This window comes from Microchirus variegatus (assembly GCF_963457635.1).
Source record: "Microchirus variegatus genome assembly, chromosome: 1".
Taxonomy (NCBI): Eukaryota; Metazoa; Chordata; class Actinopteri; order Pleuronectiformes; family Soleidae; genus Microchirus; species Microchirus variegatus.
The window spans coordinates 26,670,330-26,691,612 of NC_139802.1; the positions used below are offsets into that span (position 1 = coordinate 26,670,330).

Consider the following 21,283-nt stretch of genomic DNA (forward strand, 5'->3'; position numbering starts at 1 on the left):
TCATTGGGCAAGACACTTAACCCCACTTTGCTCCTGAAGGCTGTGCTGCCAGCGTGTGAGATGTGCAGGGCATTTTTTTATCACTCACAGGCGCTATATAAATATAGACCATTTACCAAGTAACATAACATTGGTCTGCTTGAAAGAATTTGTCTTAGACCTCTTGCAATTGAAATCTGGAGCGATGCATCACTGATGTGAACTATCTGCACCTTTCACTGGAAGCATAGTTTTTTTTATCTCTGGAGGAAGAGTTGGGGCCTCACATACCTGCGGGATGGACGTTGTTCTCCCAGTTTTTCCAGTGTCTGACTGGGTAATATGAATGAGAACACCAAAGCTGGAGCTGTTCCTTCACACCTGCCTACTGACCACCCACTGACCACCCACCAGCCATTAGGGAGGTGCTGCTCATCACCAGTACTGCAGGGCAGATCAACATGAACCGGCTGAAGCTCCATGATGTAGACATTGCAACAGATGTGACAGTTGGATGGATTTGCATATCTGACTAATAATTGAGTGGTGTTTTTGACGACTTTTGTTTACAGTTTATAAGGCTTTTGAAATTTGCCTTTGTGAATATGAACTAAACCAGCTGAAAAAACAAATTACATTTTTCATGACCACTAAGTGAAACACACCCGCAGACTGATGGTTCTTTGTAGATTTGATACAGTACATCCACTTCCTGATTGTGTACAATCTGTGTACTTGCACTATAGTTTTCTTTGTCTCCTTAGATGCTGGTGGTTGGAACACAGCTAAGGAAGCCTATAACAGCTTTGGCAACAACCGAGGGAAATCAGCATTCTTCAATGACAGAGGCAACACCAATAGAGGGAGGTAAGGACACACGATGAATTATTTTAATATACTAAATTAACTTGAAAATACATTTTTCGGAATTCTGGAAAACCAGCACCATTACATCTACATTTGTATCACACTCAGGTTTGATCATGGTGGGTTTGGCGGTGGCGGTGGTGGTGGTGGTGGAGGAGGAGGAGGAGGAGGAGGAAACAGCCGCTGGGTGGAGGAGTCTCGAGAGGAGGGAGACTGGTCCAAACCGACACCACGGAACGAGCGCCTTGAACAGTGAGTCAGGGTTTATCCGGTCATGAAAGGCATAGTCCACACAGTGAAAGTTCGATAATTTAAATAACAACATCGGGATGATGGTTTTCTGGTAAGGAATAACATTAAATGACCAAAGATGAGTTGAGTTTACTGCTTTTTAGTAGCTAGCTTGGTGATGATACCAAGAGCAAGTATTGTATTTTGGGATTTAGGGAATGTATAATGTATTATCGGATATTGGCAAACACTTACTAATGACTTGAGCAGAAAGACTTCTATGCTTGAGCCCTCTTAAATTATTATTTTGTATTTATTTTGTACAATGTTTTTGCATCTGGGTATGAAAAAACATGAATTTCACTGCAACAGAGACTAAATGTTGTCTGCAGTTTGATGAGGGAAAAAATTGGAGATGTTAAAAATCATGACTCATATCGGCATAGATTTTAAATCGGTTCAAAACCTCAACGTTTTTTTAATAACATTGCTTCAGTTTGATTGGCATAGCTTGTTTCATGTTTCAAAAGTAGTGGTGGGAATTGATAAGTTTTTATCACTATCAATGCCATTGTCGATTCTGCCTATCAATCCAATTCCTTATCAATTCTCTTATCGATTCCTGAGTAGTAATCGAATGGAAGTATGTTTGCACAAGACTGTGAACATACTGAACAACACCTTGACAATATGTTATAATGTAATACTTGCTAAATGCCTGCATGCTAAATTACAGATTAATGCTCCTTTTCTTAAAAGGGATATTGTAAATTAAGTAACAGTGGACAGTCCTCTTTAGAAAAATAGTCATGTATGCCACAATAACATTGTTCATGTAACTTACTGCAAGCTTTGAAGGGACACTGCGTAGTATTTATGGGTTTATATGACCCAAAATCCACTTTTTTATACATATTATGTGCTCCTGCATTGTCTAGTCGCTGTATAATAGTTTTTGTTTCATTTTCGTAGTGTTTCAAAAAGTCATGTAAAATAACATGGTCACGGGCCGCTGTTGCATTGCAACTGTTAGCAGCGAGACGCCATGTTTCTACTGGAGCCTGTATAGACAAACGCGAAGGAACAAATCAAGCGTCTCTTTTTACTTGTAGCGGAAGTCCCGCCTCCACTCTCTCTCGCTTCATCTGCTACGGCCGCAGGAGCTCGCCCTCTCCCTCGCCGGCTTCTGACAGCTCTACCGCGGCCATGAAGAGCTGTCCCTCGTCCTCGTCCTCTCCCCCTCCCTCTCGTTGTCTGAATAAATACTAGAACCTCATCTGCTGTCACAGAGAAAGACGACGAGGACGACATTTGACCGGTTGAGGATACCGTAGCGCTCAGGGAAGGGAGGGGGTGAGCAGAGGTGCAGTTGGTTGTTGTAAATTTCAGCCTCTCCTCTAGATGTCACTATAAACTACTTACTTCACCTTTTAACTTGAGCCGATGTCGAGGGACCAGCTGCCTGAGAGCGATCTGTGTCATCGTCAGTCTGTCTGTGCCTATAACTATGTATGCTGCTTGGAGTTGCAAGGCGACGGTGTGCTAATGCAGGATATTGAATATGAAAATGAGTAGTTACGATACCGTCGTCAACGGAGGTCGCAGTGGAGCTTTGACCAGAAACATTAAAGACTTGTTTATACTCGCGTGGGGCTCGTTGTCCGTTGCAGTATTCCTGCTGCTTCGATACCGTTGGAGGCATACAATTCCGATGGAATCGGTCAGTTGGAACGGTTCTCGATTCCCATCCCTATTCAAAAGACCTGCACAATTACAGCACAGTGGAAAATAATGCCTTCAGTTTTATGATTACAAGTGAGCCAAGGTATGGCATATGCTCATATCACTTTTTCAGTTTATACCCAGGATACTTGTGCAAGTTTGGCTTAAATAAACGCACCTGCTCTGTTTCTCCTTTGCTCCTCCACAGTGAGCTGTTCTCTGGCAGTAACACTGGCATTAACTTTGAGAAATATGACGACATTCCTGTTGAAGCCACGGGGCAGAACTGCCCTCACCACATTGAGATTGTAAGCGACTCTTGTTTATTAAACAGTATTTCCCAACTTTCCCAATTTTTACTCATTTGTGACTATTTACAGCTGTATCTGACACCTAATATTTTGAATTGGTAAACCAATCCTGTCAAGAGATGTCAATGATAAATGAGTTACAACTATATTTTATGCATGTTATGGAAAATATATACACATACATCTGAAATAAAATGTTGTGGACATTCCGAATTTGGGTACCCAAAAGAAATCTCCCGTGACCCATCAGAGGATCCTGACCCAGTGTTTGGGAACAACTGAACTTGAACTCTGAGAATCTTATTATACACTGAGACTTAACATTTGTATGTTTAATGCTGTGTAGTTTCAAGATGTGGATATGGGTGAGATTATCATAGGAAACATCGCTCTGAGTCGATACACCAGACCCACCCCTGTCCAGAAACATGCCATTCCTATTATCAAGTCAAAGAGAGACCTCATGGCCTGCGCACAGACAGGTTAGAACACACATAAACATGCAGTGCAAAACAGTGTATCACATTTTTAAGGTGATGACATTTTAAAAAATGAATAAATGTGGATGTAAGACATTGGTTGTATGCCTGTAGGCTCTGGGAAGACTGCAGCATTCCTGCTGCCAATTCTGAGCCAGATCTACACTGATGGACCAGGGGAAGCTCTTAATGCAGCTAAAGCCTCTGGACAGGTGAGTAAAGCCACCTCAGTCCCTCTCCTACATGGACAAAAGCCTTTATATTTATCTGTAATCCATCAGGAAAAATAAATGAAATAAAATTGTGCTTGTGATGGCGCTTTATCAGCATGTGCTCTGTATCACATCAAACTGTATTTGTGTAGTGCCAAATCCCAACATGCATTATCTTTACACAGTAAGTCAGAAACTTCACAATTAGACACACAATGAGCAAGCACTATGCATCAGTGCTAGTGCTTAGTGCTTCAACAAACAATTATTTTCATAATCGATTATTTTGTGGAATCAATTAATGAATTAGTATGATTAAAGAAATGTATATATTTAGCTTATATCACAAGTTTAATATAGTAAATAAGATGGTTATCAATGCAACAGCCTTTAAAACCATGGAAAATCAAAAGCAATTCCTTCAGTCTCAGTAGATAGAATATCCATATTGCCCAGCCCTAATTCTAGGACCTAGTGGTTTATAATGATTTTATTTAAGATTCTTTTTTTTTTTCACTTTAAAATGTTTTTACTGTGGTCAGTAATGGTTTTTGAAAAAATTGTAGAGGGTTCACATTTTTCCAAAGCTTACTGACAGAGGAATGAGGGCTGTAACTTACAATTTTCATAATCGATTAATCTGTCAATTATTTTCCCGATTAATGGATTGTTTTGTCCCAAATCTTGAAACAGTTAAATAACCTATGAGTGATATCTCCTTTTCCTTTGTGGTGCTGTCACAGGAGATTGGAAAGTACGGGCGACGTAAACAGTATCCAATCTCTCTGGTACTGGCTCCAACCAGAGAGCTGGCATTACAAATATATGATGAAGCCAGGAAGGTGAACTTGACTTTTCAACAATTTATACATTTAAAAAACAAACACATTTATTTGCTAGTCCATTTTCTCATTCTTTTTGTTCTATCTATAGTTTTCCTACAGGTCCAGAGTACGTCCCTGTGTTGTGTATGGAGGAGCAGATATTGGCCAGCAGATCAGAGACCTTGAGAGAGGCTGCCACCTGCTGGTGGCTACACCAGGAAGACTGGTGGACATGATGGAGAGAGGCAAGATTGGACTGGACTACTGCAAGTAAGACATGGACAGAATAATGGATGAAATCCTTTTTGTGATGATATATATTTTATGCAAAAAGATGAATGTTTTGTCTTTTTATTTGAATTTTCTATTCACCCTTTTTAATGCAGCTACCTGGTCCTGGATGAGGCAGATCGTATGTTGGACATGGGGTTTGAGCCACAGATAAGACGCATCGTGGAACAAGACACTATGCCACATAAAGGCATTCGTCAAACCATGATGTTCAGTGCTACCTTTCCTAAAGAGATCCAGGTTTGTTTGCAGCAGGGGTTAAAACAACAACAACAAACTTTTTTCACCACCACATTTTGAGTTGTTACTTACTGATAATATAATAAAAACACAATACATTATGTTGATAATAAAAAATATAATGTAGATGACAACCAACACAACCAGTCACAGAACTGTGGAGCTGGGTACGCTCTTTAGCAGGCTTTTAGCTAGGATTTTTTTAGAGGGTGTGTCCCCCTTCTCCCCCCATGTTGAAAATTGCAAGCCATGCAGAGCATTTGAAAATTTGAGGTAATAATAGGGCAACAAGAATGAACAAGAAACATCTTTATTGGCAAGAACAATATAACTGGGGATGCACCAAAATAAAAACTTGGCCGAAACCAAAACTTTATTAAATTATAAATGAATGCCAATTCTGTACCATTGTTTTTTTAATCTAATTGTGTTGTCATGGCTGGGACTGTGTGTACATTACTTACTGAAGTCAAGGCATTGCAATTATAGAACATTATATCATAGTGTGCCTCTCATCTGGTACAGACAGATGGGCCTTTTTTCGAGGATCGAGTTCAGTCGCGATGAGGTGCAGGGGATCTGAGTAGATTTTAGTAAAACGTGGTGAGCAGAGCACACTGCATTATTTTCACTCCGTGGTCTCAACCGCCGTGTATAAAACGATTTAGTGCTGCAATTAAGGGAATTACGGATGCATCGAGTCAGCTGATCTCTTTAGTTAACTGCTCAAAGGGGGCGAGAATAGATGTTGTGTCACGGTGTGTTCATAATCTGGCCGCAGTTTTTGCATGCGTCATCACAACATCGTTTCACTGGTCTTGTTTCGGTGATAAAAGTTTTTGGCCGTCTTTTCAGTCTTTTTTAGGCTTCAGGCAGCGCAACATCGTATCTAGAGTAAAGCAACACAGCACAGTGTCAGCAGATCTTTGGCGACAGTATCCCCATCTTGTTTCAGTTGAGCTCGAGCGGCAAGCAATGCGAGAGCAGCAGGCTGCAACATTGTTGCAGTCTTCCGACTTTCCGCCGACTGAGATTTTGGTTAAAAAGTACAGTCGGTAAAAGAAACGGTTTACTCTGTAAAACATCACAGGATCAATAAAAAGTAAATTGAATATTGTAAAATTGTTGCACTGCTAGAAATCTGTTTTCCTCTTGCAGATACTGGCCAGGGATTTCCTTGAGGAGTACATCTTCCTGGCAGTAGGCAGAGTAGGTTCCACCTCAGAGAACATCACTCAGAAAGTGGTGTGGGTGGAAGAGAGTGATAAGAGGTCTTTCCTCCTGGACCTGCTCAGTGCTACAGGTGAGACAAACTCGTAGTAATAACCCTTTAAAAGCCTGTATGATGAAAACACACATATACATACACAGTGCAGTTTTTATTTTCACTTTCTGTTTACCATTAACATTCTGTTGTCCTCACATCTCAGCTAGCACATTGCTGTCTCATGTTTAGCTCAGCGTAATGTCCATCACCAAACCTTGTCTGTCAGCCATTTTGAAGGAGCTCAGAACATTGGGTCTAGAGCTCCCATAGCTGACGCCACGCTACCAAGGGCAGGTCCTGTCAGAAAACGATGCTGTTTACCTATATAGACATATAGTGTATACTCGACCCAAGGTTCTCAAACTGTGGTATGTGAGCTTACGCTGGTTGTACTTGGAGGAAAATCAGAAATACTGTTTATTCTGTATATTCCAGTAGCCTTGGGTGATATCCAAAATTTAATATCATCGAAATGCCGTGATAGACAACATTATCGTGAAATTTGTGTAACACCTTCCCAGGACTGATAAGATGTTGTTCCCTTCTTTAATTTTTATCTGTATACAACACTTGTAAAAATAGTATAAGAACAGGACCTATTCAATTGAATTGAAAAAAATAGGAAGTTATTGCCTTATATTTTACATTTAAGAAGAAATGTTTTAAATGTTTGTAATTTGGTTGCATTTTGTGCCATAACCTCAAGCATGTTAATGTTACAATTAATCCTCCACGAGAAAGTGCCCGATTGATGGGTCTTGCTCAATAATCTTGTGAAAATTAGTTGATCGGCTATTATACGATCAGCTTTACTGTTTGTAGAGATATTTTAAAACAAACAACAAAACAGACGTTTACAAGACAGGGCTACTGAATGCATATCGTTCGGTCACTTAAAACTTGTCACTTCATCAATTAAAACAATCTTTATTGTTATTTAATCAATTCAAACATGATTGAAACTGCTTTCTTAATTAACTTCATGAACTACCTAAATGAAACAAATCCACATGATATGAAATCATAGAAAAGTTGTTGAAATAGCCAGTTCAAACATTTTCCTCCACCCACCTCACATGGCACAAAGTTAAGCGGCACCTGTCCCACACAACAGTTATATACATGCAATTATATACAAAATAACTTGATTAGGATCTCAAAATATGCAAAATAATTATACTAAATTTCTAACTTACTAAGTTAACTAAATACATTTTCCCCATGTGACTAAATATAGCTTGCACAGAAATGCTGCGTTTTCATCCGTTTTATTAAGCTGTAACAACCGCATCAATTGAAATAAGACAAATTCATTTGAAAGCAACATCGACAGAACGCATTTCACGTTATAAGCTTAATGTGCGACCTTCTCAGTGCGCAGTTGTTTGCGTTCTGCACTACAGAGGTTAAAAGTTCAATGGTCAAAGTGTATTGAAAACAGATAAATAGACATAATTGTCAAAATTCCCAAAATGATGCATCTAGTAAATTCTTAAGCTTCAATACATAACCATTTGCTTTCATATTCATACAACACATTTAATTTTTGCATACTGTAAGGAAGGTGAGGTCACAGGCATGTAACAACAGTAATATTGGTTTATTGCTGTGTATTAGTAGGCTACTACTGTGAGAAATGTCAACGCTAGACCATAAATCTGATGCGAGTAAGAAAATCTTTGCTGTCCACTCTTTATTGAACATGTTGGGGTAGGCCATATTGGTAAAATGTTTGTCTGCTGGGCACTTTGTATTGGCAATCCAGCATTTCAATCATGTCCTTGAATTAAGTTTTTTCCATTATGTGAAATGGCATCATAACTTTTAAGTTAGCAGATCAGTGGGGGACACCTCATGCTGTTGTGGAAAAAGCGACATACAGTCTAAATACTTAGACTGTAAGAAAGTAGTTTCTCCATATTTAAAACCACAATACTGCCAAATTGGCGATCATCCTTCTCACAAAAATTAAATCGAGAATATAACTAATGTATATGCATGCTATTTTAAATACTGTAGCCCAGGGGTCGGGAACTTATGGCTCAAGAGCCACTTGTAGCTCTTTTGTTGACTGCGTAGGCTTTCTGACGGTATAGAGATCTTTACAAATAACCAACTTCCTAAAGCTAGCCTACTAAAACAAATTCATTTGTCAATTCATGGCATGGTGCCGAATGCATTTCTAAATTAGTTGTATAATTGATTTTATAGGGTAATTTAACTTCAGTGTGCCCTGATTGAATCTCACCTGTCATGAATCCCTGCTATTTCTTTTGGGGATCTGAAGATGGAAGTTGCTGATCTGACAGCGTCCCCATCAGCTGTAGGGAGCGCAGGTTGACAGACTTTTCCCAAAGTGTAGGCCTATGTGTATTCATTTAAACATGTTTTTCATATTAATTATACAAAAGGCAATCAGAATATGATGATAATTATTATTAGTCTTACCTAATTGGCTGTGCACGGTCATACTGACCGCCGGAGATTTCGTGCCACACTACAATTATTTTTCCCCGGGCTTTGTCTAACATTCCATTCACATTGTTAATGTCAATAGTGGTATTTGTGTTGGCTAACTCTCCAAAATTAGCTATAATATATATTTTATTTATTAATCAAAAAGGTGGAAAGTGACAGTGACCTGATCGGCTCCCTGGGGAAATCTAAATATGAAACCCCCTCCGTGAAGGAGCAATAAGGTGCTGAAATGCACTGATGCGACCCTCACCATATACCAGGGAAAGGATATTTAGATCAGTTTCCACAGTTATGGTTTTAGTAAATTAAATGACATTTAAAATAAATAATACATTTATGTAGAGTAATAACTGCAAACAGCAAGTTGAAGATGTTGGGATACTGAAGGTCTGGAATAACATATAGTAATAATAATAGCCTCTCCGGCGCTTTCCAAACACATCCGGAGCATTATAATGATCAGATATATTCAGTTTGTCAAGTTTTGCGATATATATTGGACGATCTCCGTGGATTGCAGTGAAATTATACAGGTTGAATCCAGCACTGGTTCTGTTAATTTTTGCTGCATCTTTGGCTGTTCGTAGAAACTGAGTCACATGACTTCGAGAGCTCTATTGACATATGTTCGTCTAAAGATAAAGTATGCCCTAATTTAAAGGAGGTATCATTATTGTAGATTCAAAAACTAAACTACCGGCCCAAATAACATCTACTTGTCTTGCAGAGGATTAGCAACACACTTGCTAACCGTTTTTATGAATGTCATTTCATTTAAGTACGTGTAAGCTTGGTCAGAGGGGAGAAAGAAGGTATTTGTACCACAACAGACGCAACAAATATTTCCTGTTATTTCAGTTTAAACCCATTTAAAAAAACATTTTCAGTCTGGATAATAACCTTGTAGGACAGCTTTTGTTAAATGAAGCAAACATAAAACACACAGAGCTGGTATTACATTGGTGACTGAGTGAGTGAGTTTACATGTTGGTGGTTTTATCCCAAGTTATCCCCAGCGAGGTACAGGACAATGCTGGAGACAACATAGAGAAACCTGGTAAGATCCTCAATCAAGAAACCTGTATTTTTCATTCCATATTTTTGAAATAATTTTGCCTGCATTTATTTTCTTTCCTCTTTAGGCGAAGAATCCCATGTTTATCGTGTTATTTTTACTTTTTACTTTTGTTCTGTGTAGCATTTCATGGGTCTACATGCCTGTTGTGTGTTTTCAAGACTTTTGGTGTGTGTGGGTGGGGGGTGGCCGCGGCATTTCTTTGTACAGTATGTTGCCGTGATGTCTTCATGTCAGACCTTGATGGAGAGAGTCTGGTCAATAGCTAACAAGTAGACACAAACCTTATCACATGACAATCTCACCTGAGTGTATAATTCTGACTAAACTCTTTCCATCAGTGGCTCCTGATTGTGGTAGCCATTTATTTTTGAATCACCCTGCACCCACTGCTGCCTGTTGCACTCTTTTGTTTCACATAAGAACATTGTGTTGTGATAATTTACTTCTCATGGTGCATGTTACTACAGTTTATGTATCACATCTAGGGTTTCCAGAAGGTTTCCATGGGAACTCTAGTTCAGGAAATTTGGAAATATTCAAAATTGGAAACTTTCCTTGGGAATGAATGGACACTTATAACTGGACATTTGGGATAATTTAAAGAAACTGCCATACATGTATATAAACACTTAGTTTTGGCATAAGCAAGCATACAAATGATACAATTACAAATACATCACACAGATTAATTTGTGAGTAGAACTTTATCAATGATGAATTATTTAATTGACCAATCAATTCTGTCATTAAACAAAAACATGAATGTTAAGTAAAATATTCCTCACAGACTTTATAAGCCCCATGAGACAAACTGTGTTTTGTAATTGTGGGCTATATAAATATATTTGATTTGATAATGTCCTTGGGCTTATAGTGTAGCTTCAGTAGTTCAGGTTTCTAGAAATCATTTGTGATGTCATGTGATGGAGGAATGTGCAGTGTAGGTAGGGGGTGTGCTATGTGCCCGTGATCGAGGAATAGCAGTGCTATTCAACTGTATTTGCATCAAATCTGATTGTTTAATACAAGATTATGCTACAATATATTATCTACCAACTATAGTTACCTTCCCTACCGACCCTTCGATTTCCTATGGAAAGTTTACAATTTTGAAAATTCCTTCAATTTTGCAACCCTAATCATGTCACTGACTGAAACAGCCTCAGTGGTAGACATGTAATCTGCCAGCAGGACCTGAAAGAACAATGAGAGGTTGTTGTTTCAAGTGAGGTTGTTTTATTGACTGATATCTTCGGGGCTCTGAGGACTGTAGGCTCCTGTGTTGAACTCTTACCTTTAGAGCAAGATAACTCAATAATACAAGATCAGTGTTCATGTTTAACTTGAAAAAAAATTCATTTGTCACTTTTATTAGTTTACAATTAGGAATGCACCCATACCAATACTAGTATCATGTGTGATGCTCGTATTTGTAAACCTGCTTCGATACTGCTGCACCTGATGCCGCTTTGCGTATATCTTCAGGTGTGTGGCAGTAAGTGGATGTGTCACAATGTCAGCAGTTTGGAAATACTTTAAGATGAGCGATGACGGCAAAAGTAGAGCAACCTGTGCTCTGTTAGGCTGTCAAGAGGAGGAGAAAAAGGTAGCTCCTCCAACACTAGTCATTTGATAAAACATCTAAAGAATCAACGCAAAGGTTTTTCCACTGAGGCCGGCTTCTACGTTAACATATCTCTATGTAAATACCTGCAAATAAAAGCGGAAGTACTGATCTTAATTAAAGGAACAGTCCTCACACATCCAATACTTTTGGAGGAGACAATAAATGTTTAAACAGCAGTTATTTCCTTACTTTTGCTCCAGTTTTTAATCAGTATCAGCAAGTACTCATTAAGTAATCATACTTGTGGTATCGGTGCATCCCTAGGAAAAATGTCATTAATCCCTCTGGCCTTTACGGATACTATTTATATCTGTCTGTGGTGGTACAGCCATGATTCTCTACTCCCCATTAATTATTAACCTCCGTTGTCTTTCTCTCGGCTTCATCAGGTAAGGACTCGCTGACTCTGGTTTTCGTGGAGACCAAAAAGGGCGCTGATGCCTTGGAGGACTTCCTGTACCGGGAGGGCTACGCCTGTACCAGTATCCATGGTGACCGCTCCCAGCGAGACAGAGAGGAGGCCCTCAGCCAGTTCAGATCAGGAAAATGTCCCATTCTGGTGGCCACAGCGGTCAGTAATCACAAACTGCTCTATATTATCACTGATGTGTCATCCTGAAATTGTGTATATATTTATAAAATATCTGCACAGAATATTGATTGAATGGTGATATTTTGTCCACCTTCTTCTTGTGTGCTCAGGTAGCTGCACGAGGTCTGGACATCTCCAATGTAAAGCATGTTATTAACTTTGACCTTCCCAGTGACATCGAGGAGTATGTCCACCGCATAGGACGTACTGGACGAGTCGGAAACCTGGGTAAGTATACAACTAAACAAAGTCACTAGAATTATACATCTTTCTTCAGATATTTTATATCAGATTTTAAGTGTAGCAGGCAAGAAATCCATTAATAAGAAGTGGGTAAAAACAGATATTTCGCGTTATCTGAGGAAGGACTTAAATATTTTCTGTATGTCATAAAATAATAAAATACATTTAAAAGGGGGATTTGTGGACTATAATTGTTATAAGTAAAAAAGAGAATAAGTCTGTTACACTATCTAAAGTGCAGATGCTTTTTGTGCAACTTTTTTAACCGCAGGACTGGCCACATCGTTCTTCAACGATAAGAATGGGAACATCACTAAAGACCTGCTGGATATTCTGGTTGAGGCCAAACAGGAAGTTCCCTCATGGCTCGAGAGTCTAGCCTATGAACATCAGCACAAGAGCAGCAACAGAGGGCGCTCTAAGAGGTAAACACACTGCACATCTCCAGAAAAGTTCAACAAACATGACACAGGGACAGCCTGGCATAAAGTCACAACCTGAATTTTTGAATCACTGTAGTTTATTTCAAAATAATAGTGCAGTAATACACAAAGGCCTTCATGCCAAAGCTGGATAATGTGGCCCAAAATGCATATCCTGCTATCTTTAGGAGTGTTAAGTGACAAATTATAGAATTTATTGGTGGCTGTCGTGCTCCACTTTTGTCCCCTTGTGACGTTGACATTTGATTGACTTTTTTGTTTTAGGCCATATTGACTACATATTTAACTATTGTAACAACTACTGAATCAACTAAATGTTTTGTTTTTTTATCTATATCAGGTGTCTTAATTGCTAATGGAACCTTTTAAAATTCCAACCGACTGGAAGTAACAAAGCTTCCTTATATTTTAAAGGTTGCATAAAGCCCATTTAAGTACAACTAGTGATTATAATGTTTTCATCTGTGATGTGTTAACTGTGGATAGACTTGGTTAAATGTCTTTTCTGCATCACTGTGAGTTCAAAGCTTGCAGGATCGGTGTGTCTGTGACACACAGAGCACAGTCTATACCAGAGCAGAAGCTGCACTCAATTAATGTCTGCATTCACATTAAAACCTTCAGCGGCTTATTTTTGTGCTTGTATAGTAACTGAAACTATGAGTTTAAGTGATGCAGAGCTGTTTACAGACATGCTGCTGTCTCTGTAGTTTGAGATGCTGGAAGACCTGCCATACCTGACATGGGCTGCTGTCAGAAGTAATCCTCAATATTCAATATTTCTCTTGTAGCTCCTCTTTGCATCTTTTATTCCCCTCTTTAAGTTGGCTCTGGCTGTACTGTACAGAGATCTAGCTCCAGACCTGAAGGCAGCATCTCCGAGGCGCATGCGGACGGATTCTGATTTTTTTTTTCGATGGTGGCATTGTCCATTCAATACTTTAGTACTAGTTAACCTCTTCTTCTCTGTTTCCCCTGGTACCGGGGGCAGTGTCACATGCAGTGGAAAAAAGTCATAAATCCATGTCTAACTTCAATAAACACAGACATGCTGCATACCCACAGAAAGGTCAGAAAATCAGCTAAAAGCTCATAAACCATTCTTATGTTCACGAAACACAGTTAAAACACCGGTGGATCAAACCAGCAGGAGCGGAAAACACTGTTACAGCACACGAATTGAAAAGCGGCACCAGAGCATCAGCGTGATTATGTAAACAAAAAAAGTGTTGGTTGGATGGCGGAGAATCCACAGATTTCAATGGTATCCTTTTTATCACTCTATGACCAAGATTTATGGATCCAGCCCCAAAATAAGAGCAAAACAGACTTTCAAAAAAATACAACCAGAAATGTTGTCTTACCTTTGCTGTTTATCAAAACAAGTTATTTCCACCAGAACAAAACCGATTTGAATGAAGAACTACACTTCCCAGCATGCTTTGGGGACAAATCCCAGTCTGATTGATCATTACAGAGCTTAATTAGATCGTTCTGAATAGAGAAGTGCAAATGTTCACACAAATGCATCATACACATTTATGTCCTTTTGACTCGCTAATGAAGTGATTCACACGCATTTGGAGACTGGGCCTGATTCTATCTAAACCGAAGTTGACCAAGGTAAGCCAGAGCTATGGCGCTATATATCTGAACATGTTGCAGAAACTTACACCTCTGGTGGAATCTCACAAGTGTTATCTTTATTTTGATATCACGATAACCTACATAGAGCTTGTAACTGCAGAGATTTACTCTATTTAGTTTGGGCATGTCATTTTCGAGCAGGGACTCCAAAAAGACGGTCAGGGAAGAGGAGGTTAACCCCGGATTTCCACTGGACGGGTTACAGCCTCTGCACGTCAGCGGCGCGGTTCTGCTTCGTCCTCTGCCCAGCGGCAATCCCTACCGGGCACATTACAGCAGTGGCACGGTGCCTTGGGAGCCAGCGGTATTCACGGAAGATCATGCGATAATCTCGAACGGATGCGAGTTCACGAGATCCTGCGATAGACTGTGTAAAGGAAATAACAACAACACAGCTTCTTTCATTCTCGTGGAAGAACTGTTGCTCTGGTGTCATAAATTATTTTATGTTTCTCCACTTCAGTCACAATAAGTCTCTTGTCGAACATTATGACTCCGAGACGCTCTGATTAATTGACTGTTGACCTGGCAGCACCGGTCACGGAGTAATGTTGATGAGAAGTTGTGACAGGCTATATGACCTGCGTATTGTTTTATTTTGAAAGGGGTTCGGAAATATTTACTTTGAGTCTGTCTTCCTGTCTGGTGCGATCTGCTGTTGAAATTTACGCTTCAGGGACGCTGCTGAGACGTTCCACAGCACGCTCGGTGGAAATGCTCTCATTGATTAGAATGGAAGCTATTTGCAACGCACCGCTGATGTGCCACGGCTGTAACGCGTCCAGTGGAAATCCGGGGTAAGAGAGTATGGTCCCAGTGTGTGCAGACAAGTCTTGGTCTTCACATACATCCCAGTCAGTCCATGCAAAGCAGTCGTGGAGCTGAGACATTGAATCCCCAGGCAATACTTTTACTAATACTTTCGTCTTACTCCCTCTGGTCAGACACTTTACATGCTGTGATAGGTGTGGTTAGACTGTTTTAGGTCTGTTTTATTAAAGTCCCCGGCTTTGATGAGGTCGCTGTCCGGATAGGTCCATTGTTTGTTAAGGCGTCTTGCAGCAGGCCGAGCGCTATGCTAGTATTAGCATTCGGTGGAATGTTTTGTTTGGTTTTTTTTCAAAGCTTTCCAATATACTTATACACACATAAAACATTATCTCAAAGGGAACATCAAATTGCATTTCACCTCTCTTTTATCAAAAATAAAATCTTTGATTTGTTAAAGGCTTTGTTAAATAAATAAATAAATACATACATAAATAAAACAAATCAAATGCATCAAATACAATAGGCAATAAATGCAAGGTTACAAATCAAGGCATCCTCTCTAATTGAAACTCATCTACACCCAACACTCTGAACTGCGCAGCAGCTTCAATCAGCCCACAAATTCCTTCATATTCATCTGCCAGTAAACCCAAGGCATCGAAGTACTTGTTCATCTAATTTTTACACATCAATGATGGATTTGGTGGAATGTAAACAGCTGTAAAGACCACTAGCTCCAGTGAGCAGTGACTGTTAATGATTGTGGCGTTATTGTACCAACCATTATGTACACAGATGCACAGTCTGCTTCTCTTGCTCTTACCCTAAGTCTACAGCCTGCTAGCTGTACTGCTGCATTGGGGATCTGGAGATGCAGACGCAGGTGTTGGATATGATCATTATGTTATGTTGTCATTATGTTCCGGATGTAAAGATTTCCATAAAACTCTAATGTCTAGTTGGACTAGATAGCTGGGGACATACTTTGCAGATGTGAGAGCCACTGCGACCCTATGCCTCACCGTCTTCTCCACTTCTGAATAATAATACATAATAATGACCTTAAAAGTCTGATTTGAAATTAGCAGCAGAGAAATGTGAAAAGTTATGCACTATTTTTGAGAGTTTTGTTGTGAGGCAGAGAAGGAACTGCAGAAGGCAACATCAAACTATGCCAGTATAAACTTTGTTTTCCAGTTATGTGACGAAATTTTGGGTTAGGAGAGACCATTTGAAAACCACTTTTTGACCTGAGAAAGAAGAGTTGCAACTCATGGTGATCCACATTAACAAATAATGTTTATGATTTTACCACCAGGTTTGCTGGAGGTTTTGGAGCACGCGATTACCGTCAAACAGCTGCCGGATCCAGCGCTGGAGGATTTGGTGGACGCGGAGGTCGCAACCAGACAGGACATGGAGGAACCCGTGGCTTTGGAGGAGGTGAACATCCAATTGTATTTAGTAGTTTAATGATTTAATACCTAATATTTCATCATTATTGTACCAGATAAAATGATATTTTAGCTTTAAAGGTCATAGAAAAGTGCAACAACTACTCTGAAAGTTGACAGAAACATTACTTTTATTTACTTTTTAAAATGTTACCCCATTTCTTGCCTCTCAGGTGGTTTTGGCAACTTCTACACCAGTGACGGCTATGGAGGCAACTACTCACATTCTCAAGTTGACTGGTGGGGCAACTAGGTTCCTCCTCCCTCTATCCCTCTTTCACTCATTCATCTTTTTTCTTCTCACTTGTACTCCTTCCTTTCCCCACACAGTATTGTCTGCACTCCATTTGTCCACACTAGGGATGGGCATTTCAAATTAATGGACTAATCGATAATTACTTGGAACTAGGGCTGCAACTATTATTTTCATAAATTATTAAGCTGTTGGTAATTTATTGATTAATTCCATTAGTTGTTCAGTCCATTAAATGTCAGAAACTTCAAAGTAATGATGTTCTCAAATGTCTTGTCAAAATGTTTCAGTTTTAATGATGAAAAAAACAGAAAATCCGACGAGCTGCTGAAGCTGGAAAATCATACAAACCGATAAATCGGTTATTAAAACTGTTGATTTAATCGATTCATTTGATTAATCAATTAGTATTTGCAGCCAATTTGGAACTAGTCAATAATTTATCAAAGATGGGAGGAGATTATGTATCTAACACCATATATTTCACACCATTTTAGTAAACTGTATATAGCAGTCCTTTGTTTATTTAGACCTTTTCGCCAGATGTTGCATTCAACCTTGTGCGCTCAATTTTGAGGTTTTTTTTCTGTATTTTCTCACTTAAAGAGCAGATTAGTCTCAAGAAATTTGATGCGTTCTGTGACTTCTCTCTCCCTGGAACACTCTGCTCTATGCATAACTTATGAAAACAGTTGCACATAGAAACTTTTTTTTTTTTTTTTAACCTGCTGTAGTCTCTGACTCTGCATGTTTCTCCTCAGCTGTAGAGCAGCACTGCATGTTGGGAAACAACTGAACAAAATGGCTGCTAGTGGCATTAACCTATGGATTCTTTCGTAATCCAGCGACTGTTTTGAATGTTGGAAAATCATGCCCATCCCTAGTCCACTCCCCCTTCAAACCCTCAAATATCCACATGCATGTTATTGAACTATTTATACTCGTTTATATAGCCCTCCTTCCATCCTTCTGTACTAAGATATTTTAGTTCCTCCTAAGATTTGTGTGGTCCTTTCCACCTTCACCTTCATTTGTACAGCTGTCCATCTCTTTCTTTTTATTTCTTAGTTGCTGTTTAATCTCACCTCTTAAAAAACTGGCCACAAATTGAAAAGATCCTTATATTTTAGTGGATTATTTTTCTTTACACCCAGCCACAGGTTTACTTCTGGTTAGCAGCGTCCCTATGTTTGCCCTCTGAGATATGGCTGAAGAAAAATAACCACTTAAATTAAACTTATTTTAATCCCCAAGAGAGATATACACATATGATTTACAGTACATTGTATGTGCGAAGTACTAGGGGATATCCATTTTTATTTAAAATTTTGTCTTCATTGTGTTTTTGTCTGTATTCTCCCTAAAACTGTGTTCCTTCACATCATATTTATGTAACAGATGGCCATGTAAATCAGCAGCTAAGAGAAGTCTCTAAAATATAGTGCAGACATGAGGAAGGTGTCACAAATCTGTCTGCATATAAATTTGAAAATGGAAACCGTCTCCTGTGCTGACATGGCAGATTCTTTAAGAGGCTCCACAGACGAAGCTAAATGTCTTTTTCACCTTTCCAAAACATGTACTGACGTATTGATTTACTAATGTCTGATAAAGATGTCAGACCAAGTCTAGGAGCTGCAGTGATGGCAGTCATTTGATGCCATCAAACAAGAGTCACAGGACTTGTAGTTGATAATATCGCGACCACAAATGGCATTTCTATGTTTGGAACAAAACAAAATGGAGGATCATTTGTTTCTGTACCGTGCCTTTCAGCAGTTGAACTTTGTTTCGTATTCCCTTTGTTTTTATTGCCATAATGCATAACTGGCCATATGTATCAGGCCAACTGTGACTAAAAAAGTGTATTTAATGTCATGTATGGATTCAGACATGTTTTCTTTATTTCTTTTTGGAAGGAAACAAACTAGGCTTGAACTAAATCAAACCTTGGCAAAAAAAAACAAAAAAAACAACAACAGAAAAACTGTGATGAGGAACCTCAATGTTGTTCCTTATCAGTCTATTGGAGTTCAAATTCATCAGAAGGTCACTGACAAGCTGGTTCCCAACAGCATTTTGACCTGTATGACACATCTATAGCTCTAGTTTGAGCTGGAGTTTGGGTTTCTCAAAACCATCTTGTCACTAATGATTGGGTCAGAGAGCCACTGACAGAGTCTTTGGTGTAGCTGTGCAGCAGCAGCTTATGATGTGATTCACTTTCAGTTTTACATACGCGTTTGGAATAAATGTAATGAGGAGGATAAATCTTCTGCAACTTTTTTAGATAGATGTTTGATTGAAACGTTCCAAATCTTTTGCAATAATATCACTCTAGTTGTCAATGTTTTAGATTCATCACCACATCCTCCAGTGATACCAAAGCAATGCTACAACAATTAGGGCTGGGCAATATATTGATATTATATCTATATTGTGATATGAGACATAAGATATGGTCTTAGATTTGGATATTGTCGCATGGTGATAAGGTATTTGTGATGTTTTCCTGGTTGTAAAGGCTGTTGCACTGCTAATCATCACATTTATAGGTAAAAAAAACATGTAATGGCCAAAATTCTAACACACGTAAATATCCTTCATCAAACTGAAATGAAAGCTAATAAATCTATTTTAAACATGTAATGCAGATCATAAACAGTAGGTATTTAAATCGAGAGTGCATTTACAGTGTATTGTCACAGAAAAATAACACGTGTTCTGCTTTATAATCAGATATATCTTATATATTGGGATATAGCATAGAATAGCTAGATATTATTTACAGCCTTACATTTATGCCTGACAGATAATTGATTGGATTTATATTATGATTTATATCAATTTTGAAAGATGTACAAAAAAGTGTGTCATACGGTTTTTTATCCATATTGCTCAGCCTTAATTTGGGAGTTCAAAAATAAAAAAAACAAGCAACACAACTGCTGCTGAAAACGACACAACTTTAACCAGTGGCTGTGGTTGTTCTGCTGACTCTTAGTGCCACTATGATCTTGGGGAAATCCAGCTCAGCTTCCACCACAAACATTACAACCCTTGTTTGCCAAAAGCTTCTTTCAAGGGAAAACACAACAAAAAAAAGCTATAATAGTTCAAATTTTACTTGCTCACTCTATCCTGGAAGTTAAATGAAGAGTCTTCTCTAAAATAAGTCATTCCAGTTTATTTGTTAGGTCTTAAAGATCTGTTGAGATCAGGGATTAATGTGAAGAACTGGACTAGCTGGCCTAATCCCTTTCACAGCAGCCACAGCTGGGGCTTGTGTTTTGTTTTTGTTTTTTTGGGTAACGCCTTACCTCTAAAGCACATTTTAATCATGCCATATCTTACTGTGCTATGACTTAACACCTCTAAATACACCCAATCTACTCAGCTCAGCTTTTTTTTCCCTCTCTGCTTTTCTCATGGACGATATCGGCCGACAATGAAAGCACTGAACTTCTCAGTGTGGCACAAGCTCGCACCAAAGTGCTGTGCCTCGACTGCTACTTCCACCTCCACTGTCCCATTTTAGCCCAGCATAGCACAGCATGATGTAAAACAGATTAAAAATGTGCTAGATCTTTAAGGTCACATGATTTAAGGCTGTACACCTGGTTAGCCCCACTCTGCTCTGCCATGAAACCGGGCCACATGGGGGCAGTTGACCTGCACCCAAGACTGGCGTCCAAATTTAGTCCCATGAAAGTAAAAAGGAGAAACTCCACTGTACATTTGGATGCTTCAGTGGTAGAAGTTCAATCTCTCCACAACCAGCAGCTGAAAGAAAATCCTCTGCTGCCACGTGGTGGGTAAAAATTGTTAAAAATAACTTTTTTTTCAGAGTATTAATTTGTTTTGTTTACATCAATAACTTTAGTGACACGAAAATGTAGATTAAGTGTAAATAGTTCAAAACGGAACGAGAAGAATCTCCAGTGAATGTGAATTTTGAAGTGAAATAACACTTGAGGTGTGGAAGATCTGTAATCACTCAACTTTGGGCCATGCAGTGTCTGCTAAACTGAGTTCAGTGGGCAATTTGGACAAGCTTACTATATGTATTTTCAAAATGTGTGTTATTACACACAGACCAATATTTACTTTACTCAAATTGCCCACTGGCTTTGTCAAATGACAAGGCTGGACCAAGACAACAAAAACATATGCAAGTGTTGTTGTTTTTTGGTCAAGGAGATAAAAATGCCAAACACAATTCTACAGCGGGCTTTAGTTAAATTTTATAGCATCTTTTTATTATTTTTACACCA

General features: G+C 39.0%; 1 protein-coding gene across 1 annotated transcript; it reads left to right on the plus strand.

The window, feature by feature from the left end:
- Positions 1-1,006: 1,006 nt before the first annotated feature.
- Positions 1,007-17,009, plus strand: LOC310936851 (ATP-dependent RNA helicase DDX3X-like; the record flags this gene model as incomplete). The annotated part of the gene is made up of 13 exons (XM_083901006.1): positions 1,007-1,098; positions 3,008-3,107; positions 3,457-3,592; positions 3,704-3,801; positions 4,557-4,643; positions 4,735-4,895; positions 5,012-5,156; positions 6,315-6,459; positions 11,996-12,181; positions 12,313-12,426; positions 12,713-12,866; positions 16,621-16,766; positions 16,930-17,009. Exons 3-13 carry the CDS (start codon positions 3,472-3,474, stop codon positions 17,007-17,009), a joined length of 1,437 nt encoding a protein of 478 aa, XP_083757132.1. The 5' UTR covers positions 1,007-1,098; positions 3,008-3,107; positions 3,457-3,471.
- Positions 17,010-21,283: the final 4,274 nt, after the last annotated feature.